Raw genomic sequence first — 22,562 nt, forward strand, 5'->3', positions numbered from 1 at the left:
GCAAAAAATGGGAGAAAAAGTGCTGAACGTAACATCTGATTGTGCAACGTTTAAAATATCACTGTTTGTGTTGCGCCACATTTTCACCAAATTTAGGAAGAAAAAAGCCTGCTGGTTATTCAGTAAGACCTTAGTCAGAGCAGGAAGTTGTAACACGGGAAGTTTTGGCGGCCTGCCGGAGGCGGCACAGCAGCTCGTGTGTCGTCAGTGTGGAATTTATCACCGTAAACAAACAGCAAACATCACAGCTGTAAATGTGAACGAGCCGGATGTCACCAAATCAACACGCAGACAACGTGCATTAATTAGGTATGTTTTAATAAGCTAGGTGTTAACTAGCCTAGCGAGGTGATTTGATGAGTCGCTGTTGGCCGCTTTAGCCCAGTCCCTCAATCCTTTCAGGTAGATCAGACTCTATGATTCCCCCTGGTGGGACGCCAGTCCATTGCGGACTACTCCTCCAGCTGAGGCCAATACGTGTTTACAGCTGGGTGGACTGGGGTGACCCAAGGACACAGACAGGGAGCCTGAGCCATCTGTAAATTGTCACTTTGTCTCCTCCCTGATCGATTGGTACCAGATTAACCGATGAATGGGACAGTTCTAACCCTAATCTGTTTTTGTACTTGGTTTAGTGTGAGAGAGGACATGTTAGCCACTTTTATTTGGACACTTTGTTTCCTTTACAGAAAGTGAAGCATGTTAACACATCTTACTATCAAGCCTTGACGTAAACATCCCACAGGTGATCACCTCTTTAAGTCATCCACAGATTGTGATAAATTCTTCTGAAATCAGCTCAGAACATTCGCCGCTAAACCGGCTAAATCCTGCAAACAGAAAACAGACCTCCTGGACTAAGTTGGATCTGCATGACTCGCCCAAAAGAATCCTCACTTGTACCAAAACCTGTGAGCCACTCAGCCCACCGGCGTGGCGCGTCATGGCGAACAGACCAAACAAACGCAGACAGTCAGGTACAGACGGACTGCGTCCAAGTCATCCCAGGATTTTCCCCTCAAAACTCACCAACGGCGGGAGGAGGAACGGGGGAGGGAGGAGTAAAGACCATGCTCCATGACAGAGAGAGAGAGAGAGAAAAGAGGTAAAAGTTAGTATGAGTCAGAGGAGGATGGGAGGAGACTGGAGGAGAGGGATGGAGGGAGGAGGGAGGGAGGTATAATTATGGTAGACGGCTGCCAGAGGGAACGAGAAAGAAGCAGAAGGAGGAAAAAGAAGGACGACAGTCCGACTATCAACTGGTGCGTGAAGAACGACAGTGAGAGACAGAGGACAGAGAAAGACAGACGGTTTCATCCCGGACAACTTAGCCGAAGTGTCTGAGTGAATTTAAGCACTCCTCATCGTCCATTCATCACATTTTTCTGTCTTTCTGGAGACGCCTCCACGTTTGCAGCCATCTGTCCTCGACAAAAAAGAGAAGGATTACTCATCTTCTCAGCAGTTTTTCTTCCCTCGCTTTTCGCAGGTGGACTGTGAGCTCAGTTGAACTTCTGCAGCGTCCAAAGTTCTGTGGAGGCAACGAGCAAGAGAGAGAGACAAGATAGACGGACAGGAAGGTGAATTCCTTCCATCGTCTCTCTCCAATTTCTGTCCCAACTTCTAAAAAGCAGATTTTCCCGCCACTCTTCTGCTCCGGCGTCTCTCAGCATCACTAAAACTCCTTCAGCAGCCAATCATGTCTGTTGTCCCTCTGCTCAGCTGGACTGTCCTGCTCCTCCTCCGCTGTGGTTCATCCTCAGACCTGTTGTCCAAACCGTCCACAGTCCACCAGCAGCCGCCGAGTATTGAATCCCGATCCCAGTGTCCCTCCTGCACCCTGGCTAGGATGCGGAGGAATGAAGGAGACTCAGCAGCAGCAGACCTGGCAGGAGGACACGGCCAGGACGAGGAGGTGGTGGCGGTCCCCCAACAGGATATGGTGGAAGCAGTGAAGAGACACATTCTCAACATGTTGCACCTCCAAGCCCGCCCCAACATTACACGACCAGTACCCCGCGCAGCGCTGCTCAACGCCCTGCGAAAGCTCCATGTGGGGCACGTGGCAGAGGACGGCAGCGTGCAAATCGACGGCAAGGAGGAGCCACGAGGGCGGGGAGGACGAGGAGGCGGAGTAACGACGATGTGGGGGGGTGGCATGGATGACCCACAGGAGACGACAGAGATCATCACATTCGCCGAAGCTGGTGAGTGACGCTGTCAGTGTGTGTGTGTTCAACATGCTGTGAAGACATCAGTCTGCTTGTGGGGACTCCAGTCCCACTGAGACACTAAAGCTGGTCTTCAGAAACCCAGTAATTAGTCTTTAAGGTGAGAGTTTGTTTATGCTGCTTATGAAGCAGGTTTCAGTGTTGATGGAGTCCTCTGAAGTGATGAAAACACACTGTGTGTGTGTGTCTGTGTGTGTCAACCTGCTTAATTCCACCTGCGTCCTCGTTCAGTCAAAAAACAACTGTCATCACCTCATGTGGCTTTCAAAAAACACATCATGATCTCAAACAACCACAGTGGCTGAGCGTGTCTGTCTGTGAATCTGTGTGTGTCTGTCCATTTGTGTGTGTCCATCTCTTTCTGACTGTGTCTGTCTGTGAATCTGTGTGTGTGTCTGTCCTTCTGATTGTGTCTGTCTGTGAATCTGTGTGTGTGCGTCCATTTGTGTCTGTCTCTTTCTGTCTTTCTGTGAATCTGTGTGTGTGCGTCCATTTGTGTGTATGTGTCTCTTTCTGTGTGACTGTCTGTGAATCTGTGTGGTGTTTGTAAGTTTGTTAGTCTGTGAGACTGTAAATCTGTGTCTGTGTCTGTCTGTGAATCTGTGTGTGTCTGTCTCTTTCTGACTGTGTGTCTGTCTGTGAATCCGTGTGCCTGTCTGTCCTTGTGTGTGTGTCCCTTTTTGACCGTTTGTTTGTCTGTGAATCTGTGTGTGTGTCTGTCCATTTGTGTGTGTCCATCTCTTTCTGACTGTGTCTGTGTGAATCTGTGTGTGTGTCCTTCTGTGTGTGTGTGTCCCTTTTTGACTGTGTGTCTGTCTGTGAATCTGTGTGCGTGTCTGTCCATTTGTGTGTGTCCATCTCTTTCTGACTGTCTGTCTGTGAATCTGTGTGTGTGTGTCTCTTTCTGACTGTGTCTGTCTGTGAATCTGTGTGTCTGTCCATTTGCGTGTGTGTCCCTTTTTGACTGTGTGTCTGTCTGTGAATCTGTGTGTGTGTGTGTCTCTTTCTGACTGTGTGTCTGTGAATCTGTGTGTGTGTGTGTGTCTCTTTCTGACTGTGTGTCTGTGAATCTGTGTGTGTCTGTCCATTTGTGTGTGTCCATCTCTTTCTGACTGTGTCTGTCTGTGAATCTGTGTGTATCTGTCCATTTGTGTGTGTCCATCTCTTTCTGACTGTCTGTCTGTGAATCTGTGTGTGTCTGTCCATTTGTGTGTGTCCATCTCTTTCTGACTGTGTGTCTGTGAATCTGTGTGTGTCTGTCCATTTGTGTGTGTCCATCTCTTTCTGACTGTGTCTGTCTGTGAATTTGTGTGTGTCTGTCCATTTGTGTGTGTGTCCATCTCTTTCTGACTGTGTGTCTGTCTGTGAATCTGTGTGTGTCTGTCCATTTGTGTGTGTCCATCTCTTTCTGACTGTGTGTCTGTCTGTGAATCTGTGTGTCCTTCTGTGTGTGTGTCCCTTTTTGACTGTGTGTCTGTCTGTGAATCTGTGTGCGTGTCTGTCCATTTGTGTGTGTCCATCTCTTTCTGACTGTCTGTCTGTGAATCTGTGTGTGTGTGTCTCTTTCTGACTGTGTGTCTGTGAATCTGTGTGCGTGTCTGTCCATTTGTGTGTGTCCATCTCTTTCTGTGTCTGTCTGTGAATCTGTGTGTGTGCGTCCATTTGTGTGTGTCTGTCTCTTTCTTTCTGTGAATCTGTGTGTGTGCGTCCATTTGTATCTGTCTCTTTCTGTCTTTCTGTGAATCTGTGTGGTGTTTTTAAGTTTGTTAGTCTGTGAGACTGTAAATTTGTGTCTGTGTCTGTCTGTGAATCTATGTGTGTCTGTCTCTTTGTGACTGTGTCTCTCTATGAATGTGTGTGTGTGTGTGTGTGTGTGTGTCTGTAAATTAATTTGTCTGTGAGCCCACTGAAACTGTGAGCCCACAAAGAAAACCACCCCACTGCTCCACTGGCAGACGAGTGAGACGAAGACAGAAATGATGAGAAGGAGAATCTCTTACATATAGGACATAAACTACAAAGCAGTGCTTTATGCTTTGTGCTTTATGCTTTGTGTGTCTGATTATTCACTTCATTCAAATGTAAAGTGTAAAAAAGTGTTTGTTTGTTTTGTGGTGCTGCGACAGTATCTTCCATTTGTGAACTTTGTCAGGAATGGCTGATGTATTCAGGGACGTGAGTAATTATTTTTTGGATGCAGAAACAGTGTTCAAACCCGCATCCACACACACACACACACACACACAACAATTAGGCTAATTCAACTTAATTGAACACATCATTAGTGACATTCCACATCTTTCTGTGCGCCAGAACCTTGTTTGACCTTTCCCTCTGAATAAGCTGCTCATCGCGGCATCATCAGACCGTCAGTGGCATCAAACTAGCAACCCTCAGATCTGCTTGGCTGACTGCAGTACGCTGGGAAATCTCTGAATGCTATCAACAAAGTACTTTATTGATCAGGTCAGGTCAGGTACAGGAGCATGCGTCACTATCACGTGTCACTGCATCCATTACACAACCACCCTGGGTCCTGGATGCCAACCATCCAGACAGAACACTGGGCAACTCCACCTCTCCAAAGTAACCATATATCTGCTGTAGCCAAGTGAAGCCGCTGGGATCATCAACACTGAGACACCTGCATGCAGCGTCATGTCCAGACAAATGGACCACATGGACAAAATGCTGTAGCAGGTGACGCTCAGGGTGATGCTCCTCATGTCTCTTCTTTTGAAACAGAAGGTCTTGTCCTGAGGGTCTATGACTCATTGTCTAAATCTCATGGCACAAGTCCTTTTGGAGTGCATGCGAGTGCAAGTTGCTATTTAAGCAGCAGAAAATATTCCGTGCTGAGTGTTAAGGTTGGGTCCTCTGCTGTATGACACTCATCGCCTGTTCACCTGTCTTTAAATGTGGTGCACTCTATATCTGTGCACTGTCACTCGAGGGGAGTGAGCTTTCTTTATCTAAGGTTGCATTGTGTCAAAGGAGTGTGTAATGTATTAATGTAGTTTCCTGTTGCTGTCCAACACCCAGTCCAACACCTAGTACTCCATGCAAGCACTGAACAGAGTAGGAGCCAGAACACATCCCTGAGGAACACCAGAATTCTGATGTCAATTTTCAATTTATTAAAATTTTCAATTTCAATTTATTTTCATTTATATAGCACCAAATCACAACAAAGCTGTATCAAGGTGCTTCACACAGTAAGGTCTAACCTTACTAACCCCCAGAGCAAGAACACAGGCAACAGTGGTAAGAAAAAACTCCCTCTGATGATATGAGGAAGAAATGTCAAGCAGACCAGACTCAAAGGGGTGACCCTCTGCTTGGGCCATTCTAACAGTTACATTTTTTTTTACAAAGTTTTACAAAACAGAAGAAACAGAAAACACAAAATCAAAACAACATAACAAAAGAAGATGCAATTGATGGGAAGTCCTTGCAGGCATTTATTCCACAAGCAGTCCTCATGCCATCATGTTCCCACAGCAGAGTCCATTCCAACACAGACTGCAGTGTGCTGAATCAGCTTCAGGCGTGGCATCTCGCAGTCAGGCCAGCACCCTGTGGTCTGTCACCGTCAATCCTGCAATCCTATGTGACACCATCGTCACCTCAGACAGAGAGAAATATTCCTGAAAGATATTCTGAATGCTACAGATCCTCAGGATGTCCCATAAATCTGATCTGATTCTCTCTCCATCATTCTTTCATCTTTTCTTCCCCATCAACACTATTTATGCTTCATCGTGATCCTTCCTTCTTCTCATGTTTTCAACTCTAGCTTTTCATTCTCTTTTCCTTGTTTTTGCTTCTCTTTTTAATTCATGTCTTTTCCTGATTTCTCTTTCTTACTCTTTATCTCATCTCCTTTGTTCCTTCTCCTCTCTTCTTTGCTCCATTTCTTCTTTGCTTCTTTCTTGACGTGTGCCTCTTCCCCTCCTCCCCTGTCCATCACGGCGGCCCGGCGTGTCGCGTGACGTGTCGTTGGCGTGTTTATGGCATGTTTATGGCGGTCGGAGCTGCTGTTTTGGATCGCTGGCGGCTGGCTTTGGTCGCCATTGCATCAAGTGGTCTGCTTTGATGTGTGAAGTGCTGCCAAAGATGCTTTGTGGCTGAGAGAGGATGAAGATGACTCACTTGCTCTTAAACAGCCACAGATTGTGTCCAGGTCCACCGTGCACGTGAAGACATGCACGCTGACTGCAATCTAAGCATTAAATCTAAAGTTAAACTTTTCTCTTGTTGAAAGACCAAAACATGTCCTCAAAGATCTGATGTCTTCATGAAGATAAGTGAGGCCATTTATTTCATATTAACACTGTTGGCTTCCTGAAGTCACTGTTTCTGTTAACGATCACTTTGGATATTTAAAGAAAAAGTAAATATCCTCAGATTTATTTGGCTTTAATGCCCCTTGTTTGTTACGACGTGTAATGAGCAAACTCTGAAACTGTGAATCACTTGTAAAATAACTAAGACTTATCATACATAATAAATTGAAGACTGTTGAGGACTGGATGTCTTTGGTCCCAGGTCTCTGTGGAGGATCTTCGTGTCCTGCTGGAATGACTTTGTGTCCAATGAACAGTTCCTTAGTGAGACTCAGATGAGGAAGCTCACTGACACTCTGAGGGAACATCAGACACCACATTTAGTCCATGTGGGGAGTTTTTCTCGACAGGATCCAAGACACAGGTGTCTCGGTGTTTGAGAAGGTCGAGGACACACCCATGTCTCACCTGGCTGCAGCAGATAGATGGTGATATTTGAGATGTGGTGATGGACTGGTTGTCTGAGTGGTTGTCATCCAGGACCCAAGACAGTTCTATGGTATTGTTTGTTGAAGTCTTGTTCAGTTTGTGTTTTGTTTGTTGACGTTTTGTTCAGTTTGTGTCTCATTTGTTGGAGATTCATTCAGTTTGTGTTTCATTTGTTGGAGTCTTGTGCAGTTTGTGTTTCGTTTGTTGAAGTCTTTTTCAGTTTGCATCTCTGTTGGAGAGTCATTCAGTTTGTGTCTCATTTGTTGACGTCTTGTTCAGTTTGTGTCTCGCTTGTTGACGTTTTGTTCAGTTTGTGTCTCGTTTGTTGGAGTCTTGTCCAGTTTGTGTCTCGTTTGTTGAAGTCTTGTCCAGTTTGTGTTTTGTTTGTTGAAGACTTGTCCAGTTTGTGTCTCGTTTGTTGGAGTCTTGTCCAGTTTGTGTCTCGTTTGTTGAAGTCTTGTCCAGTTTGTGTCTCGTTTGTTGGAGATTCATTCAGTTTGTGTCTCGTTTGTTGAAGTCTTGTTCAGTTTGTGTCTCGTTTGTTGACGTTTTGTTCAGTTTGTGTCTCGTTTGTTGGAGTCTTGTCCAGTTTGTGTCTCGTTTGTTGAAGTCTTGTCCAGTTTGTGTTTTGTTTGTTGAAGACTTGTCCAGTTTGTGTCTCATTTGTTGGAGTCTTGTCCAGTTTGTGTCTCGTTTGTTGAAGTCTTGTCCAGTTTGTGTCTCGTTTGTTGGAGTCTTGTCCAGTTTGTGTCTCGTTTGTTGAAGTCTTGTCCAGTTTGTGTCTCGTTTGTTGGAGTCTTGTCCAGTTTGTGTCTCGTTTGTTGAAGTCTTGTCCAGTTTGTGTTTTGTTTGTTGAAGACTTGTTCAGTTTGTGTATCGTTTGTTGGAGATTCATTCAGTTTGTGTCTCGTTTGTTGAAGTCTTGTTCAGTTTGTGTCTCGTTTGTTGAAGTCTTGTTCAGTTTGTGTTTCGTTTGTTGAAGTCTTGTTCAGTTTGTGTTTCGTTTGTTGAAGTCTTGTTCAGTTTGCATCTCTGTTGGAGAGTCATTCAGTTTGTGTCTCGTTTGTTGACGTCTTGTTCAGTTTGTGTCTCGTTTGTTGAAGTCTTGTTCAGTTTGTGTTTCGTTTGTTGAAGTCTTGTTCAGTTTGCATCTCTGTTGGAGAGTCATTCAGTTTGTGTCTCGTTTGTTGACGTCTTTTTCAGTTTGTTTCGTTTGTTGAAGTCTTGTTCAGTTTGTGTTTCGTTTGTTGAAGTCTTGTTCAGTTTGCATCTCTGTTGGAGAGTCATTCAGTTTGTGTCTCGTTTGTTGACGTCTTGTTCAGTTTGTGTCTCGTTTGTTGACGTTTTGTTCAGTTTGTGTCTCGTTTGTTGGAGTCTTGTCCAGTTTGTGTCTCGTTTGTTGGAGTCTTGTCCAGTTTGTGTCTCGTTTGTTGAAGTCTTGTCCAGTTTGTGTCTCGTTTGTTGGAGTCTTGTCCAGTTTGTGTTTTGTTTGTTGAAGACTTGTTCAGTTTGTGTCTCGTTTGTTGGAGATTCATTCAGTTTGTGTCTCGTTTGTTGAAGTCTTGTTCAGTTTGTGTCTCGTTTGTTGAAGTCTTGTTCAGTTTGTGTTTCGTTTGTTGAAGTCTTGTTCAGTTTGTGTTTCGTTTGTTGAAGTCTTGTTCAGTTTGTGTTTCGTTTGTTGGAGATTCATTCAGTTTGTGTTTCATTTGTTGAAGTCTTGTTCAGTTTGTGTCTCGTTTGTTGAAGTCTTGTTCAGTTTGTGTCTCGTTTGTTGGAGATTCATTCAGTTTGTGTTTCGTTTGTTGAAGTCTTGTTCAGTTTGTGTCTCGTTTGTTGAAGTCTTGTTCAGTTTGTGTTTCGTTTGTTGGAGATTCATTCAGTTTGTGTTTCGTTTGTTGAAGTCTTGTTCAGTTTGTGTCTCGTTTCTTGAAGTCTTGTTCAGTTTGTGTCTCGTTTGTTGGAGATTCCTTCAGTTTGTGTTTCGTTTGTTGAAGTCTTGTTCAGTTTGTGTCTCGTTTGTTGGAGATTCCTTCAGTTTGTGTCTCGTTTGTTGAAGTCTTGTCCAGTTTGTGTTTCATTTGTTGGAGTCTTGTTCAATTTGTGTTTCATATGTTGGAGTCTTGTTCAGTTTGTGTTTCGTTTGTTGAAGTCTTGTTCAGTTTGTGTCTCGTTTGTTGAAGTCTTGTTCAGTTTGTGTTTCGTTTGTTGAAGTCTTGTTCATTTTGTGTTTCGTTTGTTGAAGTCTTGTCCAGTTTGTGTCTCGTTTGTTGAAGTCTTGTCCAGTTTGTGTCTCGTTTGTTGAAGTCTTGTTCAGTTTGTGTTTCGTTTGTTGGAGTCTCGTGCAGTTTGTGTTTCGTTTGTTGAAGTCTTGTCCAGTTTGTGTCTCGTTTGTTGAAGTCTTGTCCAGTTTGTGTCTCGTTTGTTGGAGTCTTGTCCAGTTTGTGTCTCGTTTGTTGAAGTCTTGTCCAGTTTGTGTTTTGTTTGTTGAAGACTTATTCAGTTTGTGTCTCGTTTGTTGGAGATTCATTCAGTTTGTGTCTCGTTTGTTGAAGTCTTGTTCAGTTTGTGTTTCGTTTGTTGAAGTCTTGTTCAGTTTGTGTTTCGTTTGTTGAAGTCTTGTTCAGTTTGTGTTTCGTTTGTTGGAGATTCATTCAGTTTGTGTTTCGTTTGTTGAAGTCTTGTTCAGTTTGTGTCTCGTTTGTTGAAGTCTTGTTCAGTTTGTGTCTCGTTTGTTGGAGATTCATTCAGTTTGTGTTTCGTTTGTTGAAGTCTTGTTCAGTTTGTGTCTCGTTTGTTGAAGTCTTGTTCAGTTTGTGTTTCGTTTGTTGGAGATTCATTCAGTTTGTGTTTCGTTTGTTGAAGTCTTGTTCAGTTTGTGTCTCGTTTGTTGAAGTCTTGTTCAGTTTGTGTCTCGTTTGTTGGAGATTCCTTCAGTTTGTGTTTCGTTTGTTGAAGTCTTGTTCAGTTTGTGTCTCGTTTGTTGAAGTCTTGTTCAGTTTGTGTCTCGTTTGTTGAAGTCTTGTTCAGTTTGTGTTTCGTTTGTTGAAGTCTTGTTCAGTTTGTGTCTCGTTTGTTGAAGTCTTGTTCAGTTTGTGTCTCGTTTGTTGAAGTCTTGTTCAGTTTGTGTCTCATTTGTTGGAGATTCATTCAGTTTGTGTTTCGTTTGTTGGAGTCTCGTGCAGTTTGTGTCTCATTTGTTGGAGATTCATTCAGTTTGTGTTTCGTTTGTTGGAGTCTCGTGCAGTTTGTGTTTCGTTTGTTGAAGTCTTGTCCAGTTTGTGTCTCGTTTGTTGAAGTCTTGTTCAGTTTGTGTCTCATTTGTTGGAGATTCATTCAGTTTGTGTTTCATTTGTTGGAGTCTCGTGCAGTTTGTGTTTCGTTTGTTGAAGTCTTGTTCAGTTTGTGTCTCATTTGTTGGAGATTCATTCAGTTTGTGTTTTGTTTGTTGGAGTCTCGTGTAGTTTGTGTTTCGTTTGTTGAAGTCTTCTCCAGTTTATGTTTCGTTTGTTGAAGTCTTGTCCAGTTTGTGTCTCATTTGTTGAAGTCTTGTCCAGTTTGTGTCTCATTTGTTGAAGTCTTGTCCAGTTTGTGTTTCGTTTGTTGAAGTCTTGTCCAGTTTGTGTGTCGTTTGTTGGAGATTCATTCAGTTTGTGTTTTGTTTGTTGGAGTCTCGTGCAGTCTGTGTTTCGTTTGTTGAAGTCTTGTTCAGTTTGTGTGTCGTTTGTTGGAGATTCATTCAGTTTGTGTTTTGTTTGTTGGAGTCTCGTGCAGTCTGTGTTTCGTTTGTTGAAGTCTTGTCCAGTTTGTGTTTCGTTTGTTGAAGTCTTGTCCAGTTTGTGTTTCGTTTGTTGAAGTCTTGTCCAGTTTGTGTGTCGTTTGTTGGAGATTCATTCAGTTTGTGTTTTGTTTGTTGGAGTCTCGTCCAGTTTGTGTCTCGTTTGTTGAAGTCTTGTTCAGTTTGTGTCTCGTTTGTTGAAGTCTCGTCCAGTTTGTGTTTCGTTTGTTGAAGTCTCGTCCAGTTTGTGTTTCGTTTGTTGAAGTCTTGTCCAGTTTGTGTCTCGTTTGTTGAAGTCTTGTTCAGTTTGTGTCTTGTTTGTTAAATCTCGTCCAGTTTGTGTTTCGTTTGTTGAAGTCTTGTCCAGTTTGTGTTTTGTTTGTTGAAGTCTTGTCCAGTTTGTGTGTCGTTTGTTGGAGATTCATTCAGTTTGTGTTTTGTTTGTTGGAGTCTCGTCCAGTTTGTGTCTCGTTTGTTGAAGTCTCGTCCAGTTTGTGTTTCGTTTGTTGAAGTCTCGTTCAGTTTGTGTCTTGTTTGTTGAAGTCTCGCTCAGTTTGTGTTTCGTTTGTTGAAGTCTTGTCCAGTTTGTGTTTCGTTTGTTGAAGTCTTGTCCAGTTTGTGTCTCGTTTGTTGAAGTCTTGTTCAGTTTGTGTCTCGTTTGTTAAATCTCGTCCAGTTTGTGTTTCGTTTGTTGAAGTCTCGTCCAGTTTGTGTTTCGTTTGTTGAAGTCTTGTCCAGTTTGTGTTTCGTTTGTTGATGTCTTGTCCAGTTTGTGTTTCGTTTGTTGAAGTCTTGTTCAGTTTGTGTGTTGCTTGTTGGAGATTCATTCAGTTTGTGTTTTGTTTGTTGGCGTCTCGTGCAGTTTGTGTTTCGTTTGTTGAAGTCTTGCCCAGTTTGTGTCTCGTTTGTTGAAGTCTTGTTCAGTTTGTGTCTCGTTTGTTGAAGTCTTGTCCAGTTTGTGTCTCGTTTGTTGAAGTCTTGTCCAGTTTGTGTCTCGTTTGTTGAAGTCTTGTCCAGTTTGTGTCTCGTTTGTTGAAGTCTTGTTCAGTTTGTGTCTCGTTTGTTGAAGTCTTGTCCAGTTTGTGTCTCGTTTGTTGAAGTCTTGTTCAGTTTGTGTCTCGTTTGTAGAAGTCTTGTTCTTGTCCAGTTTGTGTCTCGTTTGTTGAAGTCTTGTTCACTTTGTGTCTCGTTTGTTGAAGTCTTGTTCACTTTGTGTCTCATTTGTTGAAGTCTTGTTCACTTTGTGTCTCATTTGTTGAAGTCTTGTTCAGTTTGTGTCTCGTTTGTTGGAGATTCATTCAGTTTGTGTTTTGTTTGTTGGAGTCTCATGCAGTTTGTGTCTCATTTGTTGAAGTCTTGTCCAGTTTGTGTCTCGTTTGTTGAAGTCTTATTCACTTTGTGTCTCGTTTGTTGGAGATTAATTCAGTTTGTGTTTTGTTTGTTGGAGTCTCGTGCAGTTTGTGTCTCGTTTGTTGAAGTCTCGTCCAGTTTGTGTTTCGTTGTGAATGAACCTGCTAAGGAGTTGATGGGGAAGGACCTTCAACTTTAATTTAGCTCAAACTTTATTGTCTCGTGAGATGATTCTGGTTTGCTGATGACGTCTGAAATGGAAAACACAACATAAAATCACTTTATTAAACAAAATTAAAAACCAGTACAGACTCAGTCCAGCTGCTGTTACTTTTACGTCTTTCAGGAATATATTCTGGATTTGTTGGTGTCTCTGATTTAGACCAGACACAATACACCAGCTGGACATACAATATTTTCTTTTAGTTTGAGGCTAAACTCTGTTTCTCGTATTGATGCAGATTGTTATCCTGTTCCAGAGATAATAGTAATATTAATGCGAGCGACATTCAGTGAAAGTGGAACCACCTTAACACACCGACCCTGAAAACGAAGCAGCGGCCTGCTTCAACACACTAATCGCACACATGAACTTAACTTGTTCTTGATGTCGTATTTACAGGAACATTTATTTTAACATTTCTGGATCATTTTGTTTTTTGTTTTTTTTTCTGTTTTGTAAATAGACAACCTCTCTGATGGAGTGAACACCTAAATCTGAAACCCGAAGCAAGAAGATCAGGTTTCAATAGGTCTCAACATGACCAACATACGAACCCTTCTGAGATCTCGCTCAGGATGGACGGATGATGTCCACCGTATGAGTCTGTCCTCCAGTGGTGGATGACTGTCACGGGCGTGCACTTTAGCTGCATGTCTTAAATGAGAACCAAAGAATGTCAGCGTGAGCAGCTGGACGGGGCGTCCATGTGCTGCGAGATCCTGCATTGTGTAAATGTCAGCAGCTGCTCACATCAGCAGATGTTTGTGTGTGCGTGCACTTGTCATGCACATGTGCACAAAAAGCAACGTGGGCACTTTGGAACGCATATGCACGGTTCAGTTTTTCCTTGTTCCGGGAACGGAACCAGAGTTTGTGGAAATATCTGCTTTCAGAGAGAAGAAATTCTAGTCACCTTCATCCAGGTTTCATCTGGACTAGATGATGGTATTAAAGTCTGAAAATTAAAAAGGGACAGATGCTTTTTAAAGCAGTTCTTTCTGTTCCTAGATCTGGAGTTGTGTGCAGAAGTAAAATCTGTGCCAACTCAGAGTCCACATCATGATGATCAGAGTTCCGAACCGGGTCGGATGAGACAGAGGACCCAGTGCTCCCCTTTTGCTTGGGGTTGCCACAGTGGGTCCTGCGTGGGTCAGCGTGGTTCTGGAGGCGGTGTGGCTGCGACTGCAGAGACGTGCCACGGCTGCTGCACCAGTCACAGTCTGATGGCGGCTGGGAACACACAGACTCTCTGGGTTTTTAATCGGTACCAGGCTCAGGTGGGACAGAGTGCCGTACCTGTTGGCGTTTTGCTGCTGCTCATCGTTTTCGCGGCCGGGCCATGACAGGTTTCTGTAACCCATCTGAATGTGAATCTTTGATTCTGGTCCAATAATTATTCTTGCCTGTGCTCCAGCTTTGATCCGCCCAAACAAAATGTCTTCAGAAGGACAAAAGGCCCGTTAAATAGGAGCCCGCCGTAAAACAGCATGCAGCTGATGATGAGCGAGTTTGGCATTAGGAACATTCCTCCCAGGAGACGGCAAGGCCGCGCTAATGCCTCCTCACCTCATTTGTTTACCCGCCCTTTGACAGAGTTACACAGATTGGGTTTCACATCACATGCAGGGCGTGTGTCTGCTAACAGGACGCCCGCGTGCTCACATGTGGATCCAATCACGATGTGCTGGGCGTCGCCCACCACCTGCACCTCAGCAGTCGCGCTGAGGGCTTTACTCTGCCATTACGTCTCCTCCTCTTTGTTTTCTTTCAGGTGAAATGACACATGAAGTTTTACCATTTTAAATTACTTTTATTTTCTTGGAGTGGGGATGCTTTCTGTAAATTGACCCCCACACACACACACACAATATAGCACTTGTTTTCAATTGCATTTGTAATATGTTCCACAAAATCAATTACAATGAATGAAGTAGCATGATTTTTTCTAAATCCAGACTGATGTTCATTTAGAATATGATGTTTAGATATAAAATCATTTAACCTCTTTACAAATACCTTTTCCAAAATTGTAGTAACAGTGAGACTGGCCTGTAGTTTGAAAAGACATGTTTGTCACCAGATTTGAACAGCACTTCCACTTTAGCTATTTTCATTTTGGTGTTGGTTTGAAGAGTCTATTGAGCAAAAAATCAATATGCAAATCTGCCTTGGATCTGCTGTGGCGACCCCAAGTGAAAACAAGGGAGAAGCCGAAGGGACTTACTATTGGTTTGAAGGTTGTACCGGTGTGAAGGCTGTGTCAGTTTGAAGGTTGTGTCGGTTTGAAGGTTGTATCGGTTTGAAGGTTGTTTCGGTTTAAAGGTTGTGTCAGTTTGAAGGTTGTGTCGGTTTAAAGGTTGTGTCGGTTTGAACGTTGTGTCGATTTGAACGTTGTGTCGATTTGAACGTTGTGTCAGTTTGAAGGTTGTGTCGATTTGAACGTTGTGTCGATTTGAAGGTTGTGTCAGTTTGAAGGTTGTGTCGGTTTAAAGGTTGGGTCGGTTTGAAGGTTGTGTCGGTTTAAAGGTTGTGTCAGTTTAAAGGTTGTGTCGGTTTGAAGGTTGTGTCGATTTGAAGGTTGTGTCGATTTGAAGGTTGTGTCGGTTTAAAGGTTGTGTCGGTTTAAAGGCTGTATCGGTTTGAAGGTTGTATCGGTTTGAAGGTTGTATCGGTTTGAAGGTATTATGGGTTTGAAGGTATTATCGGTTTGAAGGTTGTTTCGGAAGGTTGTTTCGGTTTGAAGGTTGTATCTGTTTGAAGGTTGTATCGGTTTGAAGGTTGTATCGGTTTGAAGGTTGTATCTGTTTGAAGGTTGTATCTGTTTGAAGGTTGTATCTGTTTGAAGGTTGTATCGGTTTGAAGGTTGTATCTGTTTGAAGGTTGTATCGGTTTGAAGGTTGTATCGGTTTGAAGGTTGTATCTGTTTGAAGGTTGTATCTGTTTGAAGGTTGTATCGGTTTGAAGGTTGTATCTGTTTGAAGGTTGTATCGGTTTGAAGGTTGTATCTGTTTGAAGGTTGTATCGGTTTGAAGGTTGTGTCGGTTTGAAGGTTGTGTCGGTTTGAAGGTTGTTGTTGGGAAAGTGTAGGAACACGGACCCACAACAGGGGGCGCAAATGAACGGACAATGGAATAGGTCAAATAACAACACTTTACTGTTGCGAACGTGCACAACAAACACAACAAATTACAACAATGGACAAAGGTCAATTCACAAAGGTGTCGTGTGGGCAGGCTCGAAGATAGGAGACGCCTCTCCAAAGTAGAACCGGAACCACACGGTTTCCTCCGCCACAGGACCCCGGGAATACTGGAGCCGCCAAGTTCCGAACTCCCAGGTGGCCACTGCCTCCGCATGTCGGACCTGGTACTGCTGGCGAGGAACAAGAACACAATTAACGTGGGCGCGTTTGCACCCAGCAACCTGTACGGCAGGGAAGCTACCTCCACCTCTCGTTGGAGAAAAAAAGTCTGCAATCACTCACAAAAATCACAAAGGTTACTGTCAAGCATTCAGCTGAGATTATTACCTTCCAGGTAGAACGATATCTCGGCGATGAGGTGGAGATGCCGTCCTGCTGATATACCCCAGTGATAATTGCCGTCAGCTGTCTCAGGTGATGGGTGACAGCTGTTACCGAGGCTGCTCCTGTGGGGCGGCGGCGCCCTCTGGTGGTGGTGGGCCAGCAGTACCTCCTCTTCAGCGGCCCACACAACAGTTGTTTCGGTTTGAAGTGTGTGTTGGTGTTGATAACTGAAGTGCCGATCCAGCTGAGGGATTATTGGGGACTGAATCAGACCGATGGTGAAGCCGCTGGTGTTTTTAACAACATACCAAACACTGTTTGACTCACATGTTGGCACGAGCTGCTGTTTAGCTTTGTTAGCGGTGATGTGCCGTCTTATAAATCAAATCACAGTCAAAATAGACCCCAGGGGCTGATGGGAGTGTTGTGTAATATTTGGCTCAAATGTGCATTTATCATGTATTGGCGCTCGCTTTACGTGCAGATAAACACTGATGTCACCTTAAAGCTTCAATGGATGAAAAGTGCTGAGTCACTGTGCCTACAGAGCGTCTGAAGAACGGCTCAAATTGAGATGGCTGTGAGAAGGTTCTGAACTCACGCTCTTCAGCTTCCTCTCCGGCCGCACGCTTGAAGCAGCTGCCTTTCTTTTCGGTACCAAACAGTCATGATGTGTTCAGGTACACGTGTGAGTGTTCAGACGCAGCACAGATGGGGTCCACGGATCCAGTTTGATGACTTGTTGAGACGTAACTTTGTAAAGATCCATCTGCTGTAAATGGACGAGGATTAGAGCGAGACAAACGAGCTGTTAGGAGACAACTTCCAGAGAACCAAACACTGTGGATGCGCCAGAGCTGCTTCCAACCTGATCACTTTTTCTGTCCTAGTGCACAAAACCCCAAAAACACCATTACAACCCCAAATCAGAACATGATGGGACGGTATGGAAAAAGAAAAAAAGGACGAAAAAAGACTAAAAAGAAACAAAAAGCTGCAGTGATCCTCTCATTTACTTTGTCTTCTGTTTCACTGCAGACAGTTTGAACCAAAGATAGTTCATGTTTTTTTCTGCTCAACTTCATTTCATTCCTGCATTTCCAACCTGAAACATGTTTCAAAGAAGGTTGGGACACTAAAGCATTTACCGCTTAAGGTCCTGTCACACCATGATGATTTAGCCTGCGTATGCCGACCGTATTAAACACGCTGGCGTACATCTAATAAATTAATGCAGCTGTCACACCTTTATGATTAGCCTACGTATGCTGACAGCCCCATTTCCACGCAGTGTTTCGGGTTGGTACTGCACAGTGTGGTGTCGGTCAAAAACAGAGTCATTTAACATTATTTAATTTTTTTATTTTAATTTTTTATCTTGGTGGACCATTTTCACCGTGTACAGGATGGTGATGAGTGGACTGGCTGTGGGAAATGCTGCTGTGAATGAATGAATGGAGTGCTGTGACTCTTTAAACTTTTAAAGCGCCGAGCGGTTGCTTTCTGATCAGATCCGCTGATCAGACCTGATCAGCGGATCTGATCAGGTCATCACAGACCTGAATAATGAAATGCTGTGATGATTTAAACTTTTAAAGTGCCAGTTGCCCCCGATCAGGTGTCATCAGACCTGAATGAAGTGATCTGGTGATCTGTTGGTGGGATCACCAACAGATCACACTGACAGCAACGGCGCTTTAAAAGTTTAAAGAGACACAGCCCTTCATTCAGCTGTGATCACACTGATCGATCAGGTCGTCTGATGATTACACCTGATCGCGGTCGACTGGCGCTTTAAAAATTTAAATCATCGCAGCACTTCTGTGTGTTCAGAGTGCGACACTGGTGGTTGGCTTTCACTGCGGTATTGTATCACTTCCTGTTCCGGAGCACAGCGGTGTTTTTCAGTATCTGTTAGCTGTTTAATCTGCGCAGTTAGATTGATCTAGTTATCTAGATAACGATTTGTTTCACAGTGTAATCTTCACGTGCCTTAACTAAAGCACTCCTTCTGCTGGATCACCTCTAAATTATTTACACATTATTCACTTTGCGTGTTTTTAGGAATCCGCTAGCTTAGCGTAGCTACTAGCTCTTAGCCGATTTAGCATGGCGGCTTCTCCTGTCTCTCCTGCACTTTTCTGCTCTGGGTGTGAAATGTTTAGTTATTCCTCGGCCTCCTTTAGCAGTAACGGTACTTGTAATAAGTGTAGCTTATTCGTAGCTTTGGAGGCCAGGCTGGGCGAATTGGAGACTCGGCTCCGCACCGTGGAAAATTCTACAGCTAGCCAGGCCCCTGTAGTCGGTGCGGACCAAGGTAGCTTAGCCGCCGTTAGTTCCCCCCTGGCAGATCCCGAGCAGCCGGGAAAGCAGGCCGACTGGGTGACTGTGAGGAGGAAGCGTAGCCCTAAACAGAAGCCCCGTGTACACCGCCAACCCGTTCACATCTCTAACCGTTTTTCCCCACTCGACGACACACCCGCCGAGGATCAAACTCTGGTTATTGGCGACTCTGTTTTGCGAAATGTGAGGTTAGCGACACCAGCAACCATAGTCAATTGTCTTCCGGGGGCCAGAGCAGGCGACATTGAAGGAAATTTGAAACTGCTGGCTAAGGCTAAGCGTAAATTTGGTAAGATTGTAATTCACGTCAGCAGTAATGACACCCGGTTACGCCAATCGGAGGTCACTAAAATTAATATTAAATCGGTGTGTAACTTTGCAAAAACAATGTCGGACTCTGTAGTTTTCTCTGGGCCCCTCCCCAATCAGACCGGGAGTGACATGTTTAGCCGCATGTTCTCCTTGAATTGCTGGCTGTCTGAGTGGTGTCCAAAAAATGAGGTGGGCTTCATAGATAATTGGCAAAGCTTCTGGGGAAAACCTGGTCTTGTTAGGAGAGACGGCATCCATCCCACTTTGGATGGAGCAGCTCTCATTTCTAGAAATCTGGCCAATTTTCTTAAATCCTCCAAACCATGACTATCCAGGGTTGGGACCAGGAAGCAGAGTTGTAGTCTTACACACCTCTTTGCAGCTTCTCTCCCCCTGCCATCCCCTCATTACCCCATCCCCGTAGAGACGGTGCCTGCTCCCAGACTACCAATAACCAGCAAAAATCTATTTAAGCATAAAAATTCAAAAAGAAAAAATAATATAGCACCTTCAACTGCACCACAGACTAAAACAGTTAAATGTGGTCTATTAAACATTAGGTCTCTCTCTTCTAAGTCCCTGTTGGTAAATGATATAATAATTGATCAACATATTGATTTATTCTGCCTTACAGAAACCTGGTTACAGCAGGATGAATATGTTAGTTTAAATGAGTCAACACCCCCGAGTCACACTAACTGTCAGAATGCTCGTAGCACGGGCCGGGGCGGAGGATTAGCAGCAATCTTCCACTCCAGCTTATTAATTAATCAAAAACCCAGACAGAGCTTTAATTCATTTGAAAGCTTGACTCTTAGTCTTGTCCATCCAAATTGGAAGTCCCAAAAACCAGTTTTATTTGTTATTATCTATCGTCCACCTGGTCGTTACTGTGAGTTTCTCTGTGAATTTTCAGACCTTTTGTCTGACTTAGTGCTTAGCTCAGATAAGATAATTATAGTGGGCGATTTTAACATCCACACAGATGCTGAGAATGACAGCCTCAACACTGCATTTAATCTATTATTAGACTCTATTGGCTTTGCTCAAAAAGTAAATGAGTCCACCCACCACTTTAATCATATCTTAGCTCTTGTTCTGACTTATGGTATGGAAATAGAAGACTTAACAGCATTCCCTGAAAACTCCCTTCTGTCTGATCATTTCTTAATAACATTTACATTTACTCTGATGGACTACCCAGCAGTGGGGAATAAGTTTCATTACACTAGAAGTCTTTCAGAAAGCGCTGTAACTAGGTTTAAGGATATGATTCCTTCTTTATGTTCTCTAATGCCATATACCAACACAGTGCAGAGTAGCTACCTAAACTCTGTAAGTGAGATAGAGTATCTCGTCAATAGTTTTACATCCTCATTGAAGACAACTTTGGATGCTGTAGCTCCTCTAAAAAAGAGAGCTTTAAATCAGAAGTGCCTGACTCCGTGGTATAACTCACAAACTCGTAGCTTAAAGCAGATAACCCGTAAGTTGGAGAGGAAATGGCGTCTCACTAACTTAGAAGATCTTCACTTAGCCTGGAAAAAGAGTCTGTTGCTCTATAAAAAAGCCCTCCGTAAAGCTAGGACATCTTTCTACTCATCACTAATTGAAGAAAATAAGAACAACCCCAGGTTTCTTTTCAGCACTGTAGCCAGGCTGACAAAGAGTCAGAGCTCTATTGAGCTGAGTATTCCATTAACTTTAACTAGTAATGACTTCATGACTTTCTTTGCTAACAAAATTTTAACTATTAGAGAAAAAATTACTCATAACCATCCCAAAGACGTATCGTTATCTTTGGCTGCTTTCAGTGATGCCGGTATTTGGTTAGACTCTTTCTCTCCGATTGTTCTGTCTGAGTTATTTTCATTAGTTACTTCATCCAAACCATCAACATGTTTATTAGACCCCATTCCTACCAGGCTGCTCAAGGAAGCCCTACCATTATTTAATGCTTCGATCTTAAATATGATCAATCTATCTTTGTTAGTTGGCTATGTACCACAGGCTTTTAAGGTGGCAGTAATTAAACCATTACTTAAAAAGCCATCACTTGACCCAGCTATCTTAGCTAATTATAGGCCAATCTCCAACCTTCCTTTTCTCTCAAAAATTCTTGAAAGGGTAGTTGTAAAACAGCTAACTGATCATCTGCAGAGGAATGGTCTATTTGAAGAGTTTCAGTCAGGTTTTAGAATTCATCATAGTACAGAAACAGCATTAGTGAAGGTTACAAATGATCTTCTTATGGCCTCGGACAGTGGACTCATCTCTGTGCTTGTTCTGTTAGACCTCAGTGCTGCTTTTGATACTGTTGACCATAAAATTTTATTACAGAGATTAGAGCATGCCATAGGTATTAAAGGCACTGCGCTGCGGTGGTTTGAATCATATTTGTCTAATAGATTACAATTTGTTCATGTAAATGGGGAATCTTCTTCACAGACTAAAGTTAATTATGGAGTTCCACAAGGTTCTGTGCTAGGACCAATTTTATTCACTTTATACATGCGTCCCTTAGGCAGTATTATTAGACAGTATTGCTTAAATTTTCATTGTTACGCAGATGATACCCAGCTTTATCTATCCATGAAGCCAGAGGACACACACCAATTAGATAAACTGCAGGATTGTTTTACAGACATAAAGACATGGATGACCTCTAATTTCCTGCTTTTAAACTCAGATAAAACTGAAGTTATTGTACTTGGCCCCACAAATCTTAGAAACATGGTGTCTAACCAGATCCTTACTCTGGATGGCATTACCCTGACCTCTAGTAATACTGTGAGAAATCTTGGAGTCATTTTTGATCAGGATATGTCATTCAAGGCGCATATTAAACAAATATGTAGGACTGCTTTTTTGCATTTACGCAATATCTCTAAAATCAGAAAGGTCTTGTCTCAGAGTGATGCTGAAAAACTAATTCATGCATTTATTTCCTCTAGGCTGGACTATTGTAATTCATTATTATCAGGTTGTCCTAAAAGTTCCCTAAAAAGCCTTCCGTTAATTCAAAATGCTGCAGCTAGAGTACTGACGGGGACTAGAAGGAGAGAGCATATCTCACCCATATTGGCCTCTCTTCATTGGCTTCCTGTTAATTCTAGAATAGAATTTAAAATTCTTCTTCTTACTTATAAGGTTTTGAATAATCAGGTCCCATCTTATCTTAGGGACCTCGTAGTACCATATCACCCCAATAGAGCGCTTCGCTCTCAGACTGCAGGCTTACTTGTAGTTCCTAGGGTTTGTAAGAGTAGAATGGGAGGCAGAGCCTTCAGCTTTCAGGCTCCTCTCCTGTGGAACCAGCTCCCAATTCAGATCAGGGAGACAGACACCCTCTCTACTTTTAAGATTAGGCTTAAAACTTTCCTTTTTGCTAAAGCTTATAGTTAGGGCTGGATCAGGTGACCCTGAACCATCCCTTAGTTATGCTGCTATAGACGTAGACTGCTGGGGGGTTCCCATGATGCACTGTTTCTTTCTCTTTTTGCTCTGTATGCACCACTCTGCATTTAATCATTAGTGATTGATCTCTGCTCCCCTCCACAGCATGTCTTTTTCCTGGTTCTCTCCCTCAGCCCCAACCAGTCCCAGCAGAAGACTGCCCCTCCCTGAGCCTGGTTCTGCTGGAGGTTTCTTCCTGTTAAAAGGGAGTTTTTCCTTCCCACTGTAGCCAAGTGCTTGCTCACAGGGGGTCGTTTTGACCGTTGGGGTTTTACATAATTATTGTATGGCCTTGCCTTACAATATAAAGCACCTTGGGGCAACTGTTTGTTGTGATTTGGCGCTATATAAAAAAATTGATTGATTGATTGATCCTCTGAGAAATGCATCTGCAGCAGAAAAACCACAGAGGGACTTGCTTTAAAACGCTATGTCTCCAGCCACAACGTCATTTTTTAAAAATCAGGAGCTTTATGTGGTTACGTGTTCGGCAGTCTGTGATGGTGAATTGGACTGAAACGAACAGGTCAGACTTCAAAATTTTTCCATGCGTGAATGAAACAGTCTGTCC

At 43.3% G+C, this 22,562-nt stretch overlaps 1 protein-coding gene across 1 annotated transcript in view; it reads left to right on the forward strand.

Moving 5' to 3' along the window:
• The first annotated feature begins 1,699 nt into the window (after nt 1-1,699).
• inhbaa (inhibin subunit beta Aa) overlaps nt 1,700-22,562 on the forward strand; it is a 33,385-nt gene continuing 12,522 nt past the window's right edge. The window contains exon 1 of the mRNA XM_034184141.1: nt 1,700-2,207. Within this exon, the coding sequence (XP_034040032.1) occupies nt 1,700-2,207 (508 nt within the window). The remainder of the gene's footprint in view (nt 2,208-22,562) is intronic.

This window comes from Thalassophryne amazonica, chromosome 1, assembly GCF_902500255.1.
Source record: "Thalassophryne amazonica chromosome 1, fThaAma1.1, whole genome shotgun sequence".
Taxonomy (NCBI): Eukaryota; Metazoa; Chordata; class Actinopteri; order Batrachoidiformes; family Batrachoididae; genus Thalassophryne; species Thalassophryne amazonica.